The sequence below is a fragment of the Hydra viridissima genome, unplaced genomic scaffold (genome assembly GCF_058129835.1).
Source record: "Hydra viridissima isolate aposymbiotic clone 2 unplaced genomic scaffold, HvirCarnegie_v1 scaffold_10, whole genome shotgun sequence".
Taxonomy (NCBI): domain Eukaryota; kingdom Metazoa; phylum Cnidaria; class Hydrozoa; order Anthoathecata; family Hydridae; genus Hydra; species Hydra viridissima.
In genome coordinates this window covers 10,995,425-11,011,504 of record NW_028324309.1, presented here as the reverse complement: position 1 = coordinate 11,011,504, position 16,080 = coordinate 10,995,425, and the positions used below count along the sequence as shown (strand labels likewise).

Below are 16,080 nucleotides of genomic sequence, written 5' to 3'. Positions count from 1 at the left end.
TTGCTTTTGTTCAACTAATTTCAGTGATTTTCTTTGATGAGTTTTAGTCAAAACAAAGTTCTTTGTAGCTGTCAATAATTCTGAAATGTATACACATACTTACACAAACAGACACACGAAATATTAAAAACTCATTGAAACAAATTTCAAATGAATACAACTTAAGTTTCAATAAATATATAATTAAATTCTATTTCAATATAAAAAAATTTTATAACGAGATGGTTGGATAATAACCATTAAAAACGGGTTTTATATATATAAATGGTTTCACAATGGCATGCTGGAATCATCGTAAGTCTAAAAAAATTCTGCAGTATATAAAATATATTTGAAATTATTTTAATGTAAATAAAAATGCATCATTAAAACGTTAAACAGGGAACCATTATTTCTTTTTTTTTTATTTATTTTTTTATTTTCTAAAAATAAATAGCTTCAAAATAATAGAATGGTGGATATTATTGTGAATTAAAATTTATCGTTAAGAAAATCCATAGGGCTATGAAGTAGCTTTGCTAAATCGTCATTACCATCTAATTTACTCCCATGAAGCTCATTGATGAGATGCAAGTTGTTGTCTTTAAAAGTTTGAAAATAATTTTCGTCAGAGCTGTTATTAAAAAGGTTTTCATAATGCGTGTGGTCACTATCCAGATCAAGATCTTCATTAAAGATATTAATGCTATCGACTGGTTTGTCTACATCTTCGCAATCTTTCCGGACGCTTAAAACTTTGTTAGCTTCTGTTGCAGGTTCGTTTCTCTTAGGTTCAAGAACTAAATCAGCGCCGTATGAAAACAAACGGTCCTTCCCAACGCTGTCCAGGAAGTCTGAATAAAGGTCACTTTGAGCTTTCTCTTTCTCTATGCTTTCCGTTTCACACTTTTCGTTTCTTTGTTCGCTGTTGTTATTTTTCTTCTCCTTTGAATTTTCTTCTGTTTCGTTAAAACTATCGTGCGGGTTCGAATTTGTGACTTCGTTTAAAGTCGGAGATAAAAGTTGGCAAGAAAATTGAAAGTTTTTGTCAGAAATATTTTTAATTTCTTTTTCTTTTTCTTTTAGCTTATTGACATGCCCCGTAAATGCATCAGAAAAAGAAGGCAAACTTCGATTGCATTCTGATTGATAGCAAACAAAAACGCTTTTTTTCGGTGGTTTTATTCTGTTGTCTTCTTTATCTTCTTCAACTGAACTCGAAGTTTCATCATTGAAGATAACGTAGTTATCAAACTTTTGCCTCTTACTATGACTGCTCGCATTACTTGCAAAACTTGAACAAGAGCTGTCAGAATCTATGTCTTCTCTCTTTCTTTGAGCTAGTTTTGGCTGAATATAATTTGGATTTGGCAATTGCAACCAAATATCTTGTTGTGGATATACTTGAGGATTAGGTACAATTTGATCATCCGGTCTTATCAATTGATTTATCCTTTGCTGATGATACATATTGTTCATTGGCATTTGAAACATGTGTTGTTGAGCCACTTGCTGTTGCATGTGAAGAAAATTCTCTCGTTGAAAATGTTGCTGTAAAGCATGTTGATGGGCCTGAAGAATGGCTCCGAGTGTTGTACTTCCATGCTGCTGCAGAGCTTTTGCAAAAAAAGGTGCATTCATTTGTTGAGGGATTTCATTGGCTTGGTTTAGAATACCGAGTCTGTCAAAATGTGGTCCTATGTGAACTTTCCGTTGTAATTGCTCTGCTTGCTGTTGATGATGTAATTGAAGAGGTGAGAAAAGTCCTTGTTGTTGAGTTTGGCGACGATGAGGTGTCAAAGGTGGTTGATGAGGTGGTAAAGGGTGCTGGAAAAGTGGCACAACGTGGGGAGATATAGCTTTTTGCGGAGAGTTAATTTTTTGTATAGGTGATGAAGAAGGCAGTGTTGTAGTTGCCGTAAGATTGTTACTTTTAGTCGGTGACGGCGAAAAGATACTTTTTTGATATTTGTCAAAATCTATATTTCCAATGTCCGACATACCAAACGAATTCAAAAGCATATCATCGACGTTCGAAATATCAATTTTATTCATTTCTCTTCTTTAACAAGTTTTTTTACTGATGATTATTATGTGTATTTTCATTCACTGCTCAACGCTTTAGAAATAAATCACACCAAAAATGTTTGAAAGTTACAATCCATGACGTAATTTATTTTATTTTTGGTTGATCTAAAAATGATCGATCACAAAGATTTCCCTTTTCTTATTTGGATCATTCAATTTTTTAGATCAACGTCTAATTTTCGATTTGAAATACATACACAATAAGATGATTGGGAAGAAACATCGAAAGCTTCTTTACCTGCCCATTCACCGTTTGTGAAAATTATTTGCATTAGAGCAATGCTCTCTTTCGGGCCGCTTTCGTGGGAATGATTTGTTTTTATGGCTCGCCGAGATACAACGCTTTTGAAATTTGTTTAATTCTAAAACTATTTCCGGATTTCCTTCGATTGTATTCTTAATTATCAATTTTTATCATTTCTTTATAATTCCGACTTTTCAACTTCTCTTGAACGTATTAACATAATATTTAGCAAGTCTAAAAACATTTCAGCTTAAGTAACAAAAAGATTTAAAAAAAAAAAAAACTTATTTAAAATAATTGATTAAGGTTTATCGTAAAAAAAAATTTTTTTATTTTTGAATCTTTCAAAATTGTTTTGAATTAAAATCGTTTGTTTGCTTCTGCGGCTTGTTTCAGACAGTCTCATTAATTAGCTAGCACTCGATTGGTTTTTCTTTTACCATAATTTAAATCTCATTGGATAATAAACTTAAAGATAAATTGCTGTATGAGTAGAATATCGTTGCATAGATTTACCGAACTCACAGCGGTTTTACAAAAATTCAGAATTACTCTCACGACCTGCTCACCGGTATGCTCAAATACTGATTTCGTTGCTTCGTTGCGTTATGAAGTTGTTTTTTATGCATATTGTGCGGAAATTATTGTTACGTAAAAAAAACATTGAGGCATATAAATTATCGAGACAATAAATTTCTGTTATGAATTACAAGTGTTTTTTTTCAATCATAAAAATTACTATATTTTTAACAGTTTCAAGCCTTCATTTGTATCAATTGAGTCAACTTGTTAACATAAAAAATGTTTTTATATTTCGTTTTAAAATGGGAACCTTCCTCCGCCCCTCCCGATTGGAATGAATTTTTAAATAAATCTCCCATTCCACTAGTTTTTAACCAAATATAAATCATTAAATTTAAAACTTTTAGAATAATACTTGATGAAATAATATTTTTTCATAAAAGTTAATATATTTTTGGTAATATTATAGAGTTTGTATTTTCTATTCATACGATTTTATTTATTATTCTCTTAATATTAGAATTTATTTTATACTTAGTTGTTCTCAAGTTTAGTGCTTATTCTAAATCGCTGAGTTATAGCATAATACTAAAAATGAACACGAGGAGTCGAGGAGTAATAAAAAAGGTACAGTGAATATACATACATACATACATACATACATACATACATACATACATACATACATACATACATACATACATACATACATACATACATACATACATACATACATACATACATACATACATACATACATACATACATACATACATACATACATACATACATACATACATACATACATACATACATACATACATACATACATACATACATACATACATACATACATACATACATACATACATACATACATACATACATACATACATACATACATACATACATACATACATACATACATACATACATACATACATACATACATACATACATACATGCATAGATATAAAAAACGTAAAATTTTATATATATATATATATATATATATATATATATATGTATATATATATATATATATATATATATATATATATATATATATATATAGAGAGAGAGAAAGAGAGAGAGAGAGAGAGAGAGAGGGAGAGAGAGAGAGAGCGCGAACTAAGGGGGCAAGTGGAAATACTAGGAGGCAAAAGCTACCTACTCCCCCTCCCCCTTAATCTACTGGCATCATTTACTGATGACTCCTAATTTCAATAAGATCACAAACGGCTATTCTCTATTTAAAATGCAAAAAATAAGAGAGAGAACTGATTTTATTTTTGATACAAGTTGAAAATAAATGAGAAATGTACTTGGCAAGGTACACATATATTTATTCAAAAATATAAGTGATAACAAATTGAGATTTTGAGGAACTTAAAGAAAGACGTCCCTAAATGAATAAAATGTAGGTATTTTTTTATTAACTTGTGAATTAACAATTTTTATAGCAACAATATTGCTTAGAATGGTTTGCTTTTTTACAAACTCATTACCAATCCTCCATATCCAGAATATCCAGTTCTTCGTTGTGAAGATTAATAATGGACAAGTGATTTAATCTCTTCTGGGTCATTGTATTTCTTAAATATGTCTTCATTCTTCTTAGCATAGAAAACGATCGCTAGTACACGTTGCTATTGATACTGTCATAGCTAAGTGCACGAATTTTTTTAGCTCTGTTAGATGAATCATGCTATTTTTATGACATTTCAAAACATTTAAAACGTCCATAAAAGATGCTACTTTTAAATGTTTGGCTTCAATTATGTCATGAAACATGCTCTTATGCAATTTATGTCGATCTATATTTAGATTATCTTTACAAAAGTCACAAATTGTTTGAAGAAGAGATTTTTAAATTAGACTCTGTATTCAATAACGGCAATTGAGAGTCAGAAGTAACCTTGATGCTAGACCTACTAGAACACAACAATCACTTCTTTGTAGACTTTATTGTAACGCTCTTTTGCAGTGAAAATGGTGCGACAAGATTTAGTGAATGCGCTTGAAAATGTAAAAATAATGCTATAGATTCGATGGCTCTTATTTTTGCTTGTAAGCCCTTATGAACTCTCGAAACATTACTCGCAACATCAAAGCATTGGCCCTCTTAAAATATTTATGCGTAAATCTATTGTGATTAACATATCACAAACCACTTTCAAAAGAGTTTTACAATCAGTTTTGTCTGTTCGGTAAAAACCAAAAAAATATTCTTCAACTTGAAATGTGTCACGGTTGACCGATCGAACACACAATGAAACCTGTTCCATTACAGATATGTCTGAAGTCTGTTCCATTACAGATAGTGTCTGAAGCATTATTGAAAAAAATTTTACTTTTTTAATTTTGAAAGTAATAACTCTGATTATTTCGGATACTATCGTTTATTATTTCATGCGAAGTCATACTATATAATTTTGTTTTTATTTATATTTCGTTCTCTGTAACCAAGAACTGAATTGCGAAACATCTGTAGCTCTAACTTTCAAAACCAACTCAAATTTAAACCTTCATCTGTATGACCTCGAATGACGAGTCCTTGTCTTGCAAGTAAAGCCAACAGTGGAAATAATTTTATTGAGAGCTTCTCTTGATTTCTTCATACATTTTTGGTGCGAGAACGAAGTTTGTGAAGATGTATTTATACCTTTTTCTTTGTATGATTCTTTGGTAATATTTTTTCAGTGATTTGCTGATTTTTGAAGCAATTAAATCTTTCAATTACTTTTTTTTACAATACTTAAATCCTTTTGTGGTAAACTTTGAATAAATGGCCTTGTGAGTTTCGCTTCTTTGACATATTGAACAGAGTGCTTTATTTTTGACTTTGTCATAATTAAGCCATTTGTACATGCCAAGCCAGGAATTTTGAAATTCCTGGCTTGATAAGTACAAATGAACCTGGAAGCTCTAGTATTCTTTTAAAATCAAATTTTCGAATAGTTTTTTTTATAAGGATAGTCAATAAATAACGCAACCCTAAATTTAAGTAATAAACAAAACAAAAAAGTTTTTCGCCAGTAGAAGCCGTCAACGGAAAATTTTTGAAGGAATTCAAAAACATTTATGATAGATTTTATGAAAACTTGCATTGATACTTGAAAAGGCTGTCAAAATGTGCAATTCACACTTGCTGGTACTTCTACCAGTTACAGCACTAAACTGATAATATATTATCACGGCTTATCACGGGGGCGAATAGATACCCCCTCCCCGTGCATAAATTTCCGGAATTTGTTGTTGCCCCCTTGAACTCGGCGACTATGTATGTAATACAACATGACAAAAACAAGAAACATTTTAAGCTTTTCTAGTAAATAAAAACTATATTTGGATAAAATGACATGCTTCTAGAAATCTCGAGGTTAACTTCATAAAAGACAAGTTTTCATATAATTACCTATAAAGTGTATTTTAGCCAAATCCAATCCTTTGCTGGACTTTGAAAGATTATATCGAGTAGTTATCTTATCGGCATTCATATTGAATGAATACTAACCAAGTATTAGAGTGTAAAATACATTTTAAAGATACATTTATTGAAAAGTACACTTAAGGATAAACTTGTACGAGACATCGTAATCTGAGAAAAATTCCATGACGGTAAGAAAAACTTGTATTTCGTTTTATTACAAAAACAGACAGAACTTTCCGAGACACCTAATATTAATTGCCAGCCCATTTTTAAACTACAATGCTCAACTTAAAATACCGGTTTGAGTTTTATTGCATCCTGGTGATAACCGGGTAAAAGTGCCCGGTCATCAACAGGGATGTCAGAAAAACAATAAATCTCTGAATAGCCGTCAGTTATTTGAATTGAACATTAAAATTTCTGTTGTAAGAAAATTTACTGAGCTTTAAACACAGGTATTTTTTATACTTTCACAAGCTTCGATCTGAAAATTTTTAAATTATTTTATAAAAATAAAAAATAATAAATCAAGAAGATTAAAAATTTTTTTGATATTTTTGTCTGCGTAAAATTATATCACCAGATTTTGAGCTGAAAGTCGCCATAAATCCAATTCCAAATCAAGTAAAAAAGATCAAAAACTTGCCCCGGGCAAAAACAGCCTAGACAAATTTTTTTCTTATTTCTGCCTTTACTGAAAGTGATGGTTCGTTAATGAACAGAAATTCATCAGTTGTGCCAATAGCCTCAAGGTTTGTGAGGGCGTAAGTCCTTTAGATAAAGGTTTCTGAATGAATTCTGATTGTATTTGAGTTTGATGAACTTGGAAATTTTCAAACAATGCTTAAATTCAGTTTATCTCTATCATTTAAAATAAAGTTCATACATTCAGAAGTTGTTTATCATGATTTACTCCTAACAGATCTTGTCTCATATTCATTCTTTAATATGCGTGTTCTTCAATCTGCAGCTGGTTCATTGTATCTTCAAACTAATTTAATAAATTATGAAATTTGTTCCATCGCAGGATTCTATGCAGGATTCCATGTCACATGAAGGATTCAAATTGAAAAGTTCAAGTCTTAGTGTGAGTGGTCATTATCCTGACATTTATTTTATAGTTTATATTGACTTTATTCTTGTTTATGCTTACCAACTGTTTTTGAACCAGTTTATAATATTTTATTAGTAGTGAATGTCCATTTTTCCAAGCTTGAAAGCAACTTTAAGCATTTAATTATCCTCAATTGATAGCTCAGTTATTTTTGATATTACTTCACAATAAAAATACATAAGCTTGAAATCATCAAAGCTGAAATTGAAATGTTCTACTTTTCAGGTGCTACAACTCATTTGTCAATATTGAAAATTGCACTAGTTCATCTAAATAGTAAGAAAATCCGTAAAGGTTTAATCAATGTATTAGCCAAAATTTCGAAACAAAGTGGACTTTTGAAAGAGTACTTAGTAGCTCAAAACTATGCTAGAATGGGGAATCAAAGTCAGTTTATTGAATCAAAGTTAGTTTATTGAACCAAAACTAGTTTATTGAATCAAAGTTGGATTTGAAACTTTTCCCATGTTTTTTTTACATATTAAAATAGAAATCTTTAATCGCTGAGATTGAAATTTACATTGTAGTTATTCCATTTTTAAAAGATCAGAGATCAGCGATCATAATTTAGATTAAAAATCGTTATTTAGATCAGAGATTATTATTTTAGATCAAAGATTACTAATGTGGTACAAAAACTTATTCATAAAGTTTCCAAAAAATTAAAAATGATTAACTTTTTAGGCTAATTTCATCTTAAATTATGAAAATATAATAAAAAATTAGGAAAAGTTGTTTTCAAAAAGATAGCATTAAAAAACGGTCTCAGGATGAATCACGATTCAAGTCGGATGCTACTTAAATAGTTATCACAAATGTTTAATTTTTTGTGCCATTACATTAAGCCATACATTTAATCAACACAGTTTATTTATAAATTATGTAAAATTTATGACAAATTCTGAAATTGAGCTCTATACAAAGTTATCATAAAATTCAACCAAAGTGGGCACATCAGCCAAGAAAATAAAATATAATTCTTAACAAAGGAAATTAGCTACTAATTACAATCTAGGTGTTGAATAATATCTTTTTAATATTGAAAGCATTAAAGACATTACTGAAAATGTAAGTCGATGCTATAACTGTCTTGTTAATTACTATTCTTTAATTAAGATTGCAATTAAAATCTAACTGTCCAATGTCATTTTGCTATTAAACGTTTCTGCTCATTTGTAAATATGTCGCAACTTATGTCTTTTCAATCTGAAATATCATAAGTAATAAACTACATAGGGTTTATTTTTTTGGATCCAAAAAGTTAATAAAAAGGTAGCTAAAGAAAATTTCAAATAATGATAATTCAGATACAAAAACGTCACTTTCAGTTTTGATAGAACTTGGCAATATTGTGGGTTCCATGAATGGTGTAGTCACTGCTATTTCAAATGTTAAATGTACATTCGTTTAAACCTTTACAAAAAATATTAAACAAAGTCAATTTTGGAAACAAAGGTACTTGTAATTATGAAAATTAGGAAAGCAGATCGCAACTTCCCATTTAATCTTAAAAGAAGTTCTGGCTCGAAGGAGTCTGCTAGAGGTAAAATAGCCGATTTGCTTTTTTTATCAAACTAAGTCTCAATTTTGACTTATTGAATTATTTTTTTAGCTCAGAACATTAATTGGACCATGTCCGAACAGTTTGCAAAGATTTTCATTTACATCTTTACTTAATCAAAAGTTTTCCTGGAAAAAAAACCTGCTGAGTCAGCTTATTATCCTAATTATTTCTTAAAATTAATTTCTTTTTTCAATTTTTTTTTTCGCTTAATTATTTTGGTCTTTATAAATATAAAAGACGTAATTAACAACAAATATATTGGCGTAATTTTTTTTATGTACGTGCTACTATAAAACTGTTAATATTACTCAGAAGATTTTACTTAAGACAAAGTTTAAAACAGATTTTATAAAAGTGACAGATTTATTAAGTTCGAACAAGGTTTGTTAAGTTACTATCATTGATTGTCTTCTTCGACTCTTGTTTTTTTGAAATGCTAAATAGAAGATAAATAAAATCTGCAGCCTGTTACAATGAGATGAAAGTCTTCTGTCTGTTTTAAAGCACGATCTTTATTCGGTATTATTTGTACAAAGAAGAAAATAGTGAACATGGACATTTAGTTCAAGAATGAAATGTCCAAAATCACAATTCACATGAACAGTTGTTACTCTGCAGTTCCATCTTTACTGTTCTACATGGTTGTTGTCCTACATAGTTATCAAAAAGTCAAAGTTGATTTCCATTTTCACGGGGCAACTTTTCATCAACATTTCAAATGCAATTGTTACTCCGCACAGTAACTCAGTAAGATCAAAAACGGTAAAAACTCAGGTTTTTTATATTTACTTTATCTGGTATTGGGTTTTTTTTATAACTTTATCTGTTATTGGTTTTCCGTGATAATTTTTCTGTTTTTTAAAAGATACGGTTGATACTTTTGAATCTGACTTTACAAGAAGGTAGTGCACATGATTCATCAGTGTTTAACCTCGATCTTTTTTGAAGTCTAGAGTTTGTTATCTGTTTATTCAAGCTCTCCCGTACATCCTCAAAGTATACCCCAATTGACAAAATTAATTTATATGATATGGACGAACTATGCATTAACAGTTTGTGTACAGTAGGAGGCATACCAGTTGTACAAACTCACTTTACAAGTTTTTAAGCTGTTTTTTTTTTTTGTTTTTACTTCTTGCAGAAGCTTAAGATAGATTTTTCTTTTGATTTACTCTCCATGTGCTCCCTATTGTTTATGAGGCCTTCCATAACCAAAATGACTGCTTTTATTGGTTTTAAGATTTCCTTGAAGCCATTGATGCTCTTTTTCTATAGATGTATGATAATTTTGTTTTAGTCGTTTTTCAAATAAATATAGCTAAAGTAACCTTTTATTTAGGTTTTCTTTGCTAACTTCTTCAGTTTTTTTTCATTTCGTTCAGTAAATCCTTCCAAGATCGTAATTTATTTTCTTCTAATTCACCTATATTCGGGATAAGATTTAATTTTTTCATAGTTATTGTTTTTAAGAATCGCCAATAAAATTAAATTATTTTTTTAAATATAAAATCTTTGATATATCAAAAATATTTTTAATACTTTATACATTTTTTTTACTTTAAAACTTTAAAACTTTTTTATGCTATTGTTGTTTTAAAAATTATCACACCAGTTTTCTTATAATAATACTATATCAATATTTAAGTAATAAATATTACTTGTATATTACAGGAAAAATTGAATTTGTTGAGTAAAGATAATTCAAATGTTGCACTTATCAAATAATAAATCATTATTAAAATTGAGAATTACCATTTTAACAAATTTGTAAATGGTATCTAATGACAAAACTATGTTTCTTAAAACTATATTTAATATATTAAAACAATTTACACAAGCAAAAAACTCATATTCGAGTTTCCCGCTATTTTTATTTGTTTTGATACAAAATACTGTTAAAAAAATGACGGTAAACAAGCTTTTCTTGGACTCATTAACATTTGTATTTCTTCAATAACTCCCCATACTGAAGGTGACCGCAGTAATCACTTTAATTTTTAAAAGTAGAAAAAATTAACTTACTGATAAAAATACATACCGCTTAGGAACTGTTAGGAAAGTGAATATAGACTTTTATTTAAGTTAGAAAATCAATTTTGACACTTAACAGATTCTAAGCCATATAACAGGAGGACATTGAAAATCGGAGATATAACAGGAGGACATTTAAAACCGGAGCGCCGGACTTAAATGTCCTCTTGTTATATCTCTCTCATCACGTGCTTTGAGAGCTCTCGAACATCGATTTGGAAAAAAATTACGAGCAATAAAAAAAAATTCTGTATCTCAAGATATGTGAACATTGTATAAGCTAATTCTATACATTTTGATGTAGAGAACTGTACATAGTCTATAATTTCTTGGAAAATAGCCGAATATTAAGTCTAACAATGTTTTAATATTTTCCTTCCTATGTTAAAATGTTCTGAAAAGCCTTATCTAATTCCAAATAATTTTTGCAGGAGCGAAGTTAACTTTAAACCTATATCGGCCCAACTCCTAAGTTGCTAGTGTTTTCTAAAGCTTATATAGCTAAATATTTGTTATAGAACTTTTAATATAGTAGATCCATTTGAAATTAATAATTTTTTTTTTGCAGTAGAACTTTATTGCTTAGATAATGTGTGGTGTTTACATGTAACTAAATAAACATTTTGAATTGCAGATTACTGAATTACACACATTTTAAATTACAATAACTTGGCACAAATGATGAGTGTTAATGCAGAAGCCCAAGAAATTATTCAGTATTTGGAATCAAATGATCTAGATATTGTCAAACATTTCAAAAATGTTGTTCAAGAGAAATTATATAATTCTCGAGATAATGCACTTCTTGGAATTTTGATAGATAGATATGTGCAAACAAAGTCTTCAAGATTGATTGATATTTTAGTTGCTGTCAATGATACTCAGGCTATTGTAGGTTCATGTAATATTTTTACTGTACTTAAATTTACTTCAAATTTAACTTTACTGTGTCAATAAAAGTCTTTGGTAAACTCTTTTATACTTGTATTTTAATGTAATTTATATCAATGCATGCTTTTTACATTATTTTTATTATATTTTACTAATAAGATATCATTTTTCTTTTTTTCAATAAGTCTAATATAAACATTTATTTAACATGAGAGAATGAAAAAGAGTTAAAATTATGCTATCATAGCTGAGTTATCATATCACTTAGATGCCATGTTGTTTCCACTTTGATGGGGCTATAATCAGGGTACACAAAATGCTTTATTTGAATAATAGAAACCATGCTGAGTACTACAGGCAGAAAGATTAGCCACTACATAAAGTCACTATTCCAGACACAAGCAACATAGCCAACTTTTCATCAGTTGATAGGCAATATATAATATTACAACACATAAAAGTATGTTTGACTAAGTAGCTGGTAAAAGTCCTTGATAAAGAAAGTGAGCCTTCAAATACCTGATTCAGAAATTTCCTGCATTGAGCTATGCAAAAATCAAAGAGGGGATTTTTGTGGGATCTGATATAAGGCAGGTACTTAATGACAACAACTTCCAGCACATATTAGGTTACATTCAATTTGATTTTTTTGGTAACCATTGTTTTCCAAACTACATGGATACTGTTAGAGATTTATTGCTTTAGTTTGAAGCTCTTGGACACAACATGTCCTTTGAAGACAATTTTCTGATGTTACAATGGACTTTTTTTCTGCTAATATAGGTAGTGTCAGTGATGAGCATGGAGATGGAAAAATGCTACAAAGGTGAGTGATCACTTGGAATGATAAGCAAATTTGTTAGATGCTAAAGGGTGATGTTCCTGATGTGAATTGCAAGCAGCTTTCTCGAGCCAAACACTTTTAGTGCAGAGTGTTGACAAAGAAAAGACCTGTGTACACTATGCTCAAAGCAAATTGACCTTTGCAGATTTTTATATGTGACTAGACATTCACTAGTACCATTAATTTGTAGCTGTTTTTCTGAAAATTGTTAATTTACTAAAATATGTGTAGTTTTTTTTTTTTTTCAAGTCAAAAAAACCATAACAAAACTTTTCCCAACATAATTTTATCCACTGCATGGCCCATTTTGAACAGGTACATGCATGCAGTTCAATTAAATAGTGAACATCTATGCAGTTCTATTAATTCTAAAATTTAATAAGATTTTAAAGCAATTAAGTGTATTCATTTGGTGTTATTAAGCTACACATGATTTGCATCTATTACAATTTTACAATATTATTTTGTTTTTAATTTTATTTTTTATTTTGGCATATATTATAGAATAATATAATATTGTTATCACTAAATATTTTTTTAGTATTTGTTTGAGAGGTTAAATGACCATTTAAAGCATGGAGCTCTGATAGAAGTTTCCACCCTGTTGTTCTCAATTGTTCGTAAACAGGTATGTACTTGTTCAGATTTGGAGTATAAAAAAATCAACATAAACTCTGTAAGTATTGAACTGAGTTAAATAACAAACATTCTCAAATATATATACACAGCTTTTAAAAAAATTTTAGTTATAAACTTCAAAAGATAAGTTTCTTATCATAAAGGAACTAAGCTTCATGGCTGTTTTGTAAGCAAGTAAACTTATGGCTATTTCATCAAAGCTTTTTAACACTTATAATATAAGTTGGTGTTTAAAAAGTATTTAAAAAGAAATTCTAAGGTTGTGATGGTTGACTAATCTCATAGTTACATGAAAGCAGTTATTTTAAATTGAGGTTATTTTATTAAGTTTTTCAGTCATATTTGGTTTGTAGCAAAGTTGCTTAAATATATAAGACTGCAGTAAAATCAATGGGTTAGATTTACTCAAGATTTGTCATTTTTCAGATTATTTTCTTCTGAAGTTTATAGATTTGAAATGTAAAACCATTTATAATCTGAATATTGATCCACAAAACAATATCATACTTAGGTCATTAGGAAAGTTTGTAGAACTTCATCTATAAAGATACAATGAGACAAGAAATAATTAAATATTTATATATCATTTTAAACTGTGTTTAATTATGAACATTTTAAGTACTTGTTGAAGTATTTTGAATGTTTATTAAAAAAGTTATTTAAATTTTACTATATACGTTTTCAAGAAAAAATTTAAAAATGGAAAAATTTGAATATCGAGCATATATTAAAACCCATGCTCTACTTGGAGTTTCAGCACAAGCCATAACCGATGAGTTGGTTTTAGTTCATGGTGACCAAGCTCCAAAATATAGTACAGTTGCCAAGTGGGCTACTTTATTTAAAGATGGTAGAGAGAGTCTTGAAGATGATCCTTGCTCAGGGCACTCTTAAACCACGTATACAGCTGAGAATATTGAACGTGTGCGAGCCATTATTGAAGAAAATTCTCATGCAACACATGATATAGTTGAAGCCCTGACATTGATTAATTGCTTTACAATCAACAAAAATCATTCACAACGCACTTAAAAAAAGAAAACTAGCATCACATTGGATACCCCACGAGTTAACCGATCAAAATCGCAAGAATAGAGTTAAGGCATGCAAGGAAAATTTAGCCCTTTTCAGAAACGGCCCATGGAGACTGTGATATTATTACAGGGGATGAATCATGGTTTTATTTGAGACAAGTTGGACACAAGTCGGCTAACGCTAGTTGGGTCGGTGAAGGTGAAAGTCCAAGATTATAAGATTAACTATAGTAAGATACGACAGGTATCAGCCGAAAAACATGTTCTACATCTTCAAAACAACAGGTGTTGTTCATTTGGGTTATGTTGAAAAGGGAGACACCATTGCTAGTGAATATTATATAAAAAATTGTTTGAAACCTCTTATATGCGAAATAAATAATGCTCGACCCCATGTGACTCAAACCGTCACAAATTGTCTAAACCAAGCTGGAATCACAATAATTCACCACCCACCATAATCACCAGACTTAGCTCCATCCGATTATTGGCTATTCGACTTGATAAAAAAAAATCTTGATGACGATACTGACGTCGAAAGTCAAAAAACTCGCATAACGAAGCTACTTCAAAGTATACCCAAATAAGAGTATAAAAAAACGTTTGACAAATGGCTTGAAAGGATGCAACTTTATATAGATAACAATGGACATTATTTTGAACATTTGATAAAACAAAATTAAAAAAAACTCTTCTTTTTTTTTTTTTTAGAGGGGAGTTCTACAAACTTTCCTAACGACCTAAGTACTTCTTTTCCATCTGTTATAAAGATTTTACTTTTTCGCTTATTATAAAAATTCACTGCTTGAACTTTGTCCACTAATTTAATTACTTCTTAGGAAAAAAAAAAAATCCTTTACATACAAAATGTTTATTTGAAAAATGGTAGTCTTAAAAGTGATTTTAAATTCATACTGTTATTAAAAAAAAAAAAAACTTTATTATAGTTTCACTTACTTTTTATGTTAAACACAAGTGTCATACTGAATCTAAGTTTGTTCTTCTTTTCTCAACTATTTTGTATTTAGACTCAATTATAATTAAATAACTCTTAGAGTATTCTATGATTTTTTGATAAAATATAAGTATAAACTGTACGTAGACAGGTTAACCTTCACTAACCCTGTATATGCCAATTTATTACTTTTTAGATTAGATATAAATACATAACATATAGATAAAAATGATACTGAATGATGTCAATTGAGAAAGAATTATTGAAATGTCATCATTTGAAATGACTCATACAGATATTTCTAGTAAGATTGAATATGGAAAATTTACCATTACTGATTTTCTATGGAAGAAACAGCCTGCCTATCAGGACCAGGAAGAAAGAGAATTTCTATAGATAAGATAAAAGTAGAAAACATCTCTGGAAAAATTATAAGAAGTTGTTTACATGAGTGCAAAAATTTAAGTTCTCATTAGGCTGTTAGGAATCCTCTTCTATCAAAAGTTAACATTGGCTTCAATGGTGCAGTGCACTTAAAAGCTAGACTATTGTGTATTCAACCCACTGTTAAGTATCAAAAGAAGATAAATGTATAGGAATCCTTTGCTGCCCATGTTACAGGAAGGATTCACAAGATTAATGGCATTGTGGATCAAAACTACTTCCATAAGATCCTTGTTCATAATGACTCTAAGCACACCAAATTCCTATTGAATACTGACCTAAATTCAATTAAAAATAT

At 29.5% G+C, this 16,080-nt stretch overlaps 6 protein-coding genes across 10 annotated transcripts in view; 5 read left to right on the top strand and 1 right to left on the bottom strand.

Moving 5' to 3' along the window:
* LOC145181042 (cysteine-rich protein 2-binding protein-like) overlaps positions 1–16,080 on the top strand; it is a 400,331-nt gene that overhangs the window by 116,915 nt on the left and 267,336 nt on the right. The window lies entirely within an intron of this gene.
* Positions 1–16,080, top strand: part of LOC145181378 (liprin-alpha-2-like) — a 391,227-nt gene that overhangs the window by 116,915 nt on the left and 258,232 nt on the right. The gene's annotated exons all lie outside the window — the stretch shown is intronic.
* LOC145180864 (tyrosine-protein kinase ABL1-like) overlaps positions 1–16,080 on the top strand; it is a 324,834-nt gene that overhangs the window by 116,915 nt on the left and 191,839 nt on the right. The window lies entirely within an intron of this gene.
* LOC145181231 (uncharacterized) overlaps positions 1–16,080 on the top strand; it is a 313,564-nt gene that overhangs the window by 116,915 nt on the left and 180,569 nt on the right. The gene's annotated exons all lie outside the window — the stretch shown is intronic.
* The window catches only part of LOC145181932 (hamartin-like), a 175,945-nt gene that overhangs the window by 116,915 nt on the left and 42,950 nt on the right, over positions 1–16,080 (top strand). For 2 of the 5 annotated variants that reach the window (XM_090099806.1, XM_090099803.1), the window contains exons 1-3: positions 11,652–11,870; positions 12,654–12,692; positions 13,252–13,338. Coding sequence is in view for 2 of the 5 variants with exons in the window: in XM_090099801.1 (XP_089955927.1) it covers positions 11,654–11,866; positions 13,252–13,338 (300 nt within the window). In the remaining 3 variants the exon portion in view is untranslated. Of the gene's footprint in view, positions 1–11,543; positions 11,871–12,653; positions 12,693–13,251; positions 13,339–16,080 lie in introns of those variants that run through there. The other 3 variants (XM_090099805.1, XM_090099801.1, XM_090099802.1) reach the window with 2 other exon arrangements.
* On the bottom strand, positions 162–2,839 carry LOC149883110 (uncharacterized). The gene has a single exon (XM_090100824.1). The coding sequence runs from the start codon at positions 2,032–2,034 to the stop codon at positions 472–474; it is 1,563 nt and encodes a 520-aa protein (XP_089956950.1). The 5' UTR covers positions 2,035–2,839; the 3' UTR covers positions 162–471.

Coding starts and splice junctions, on each gene's coding strand:
- LOC149883110 (XM_090100824.1), bottom strand. CDS start 2,034: ATGAATAAAATTGATATTTCGAACGTCGATGATATGCTTTTGAATTCG.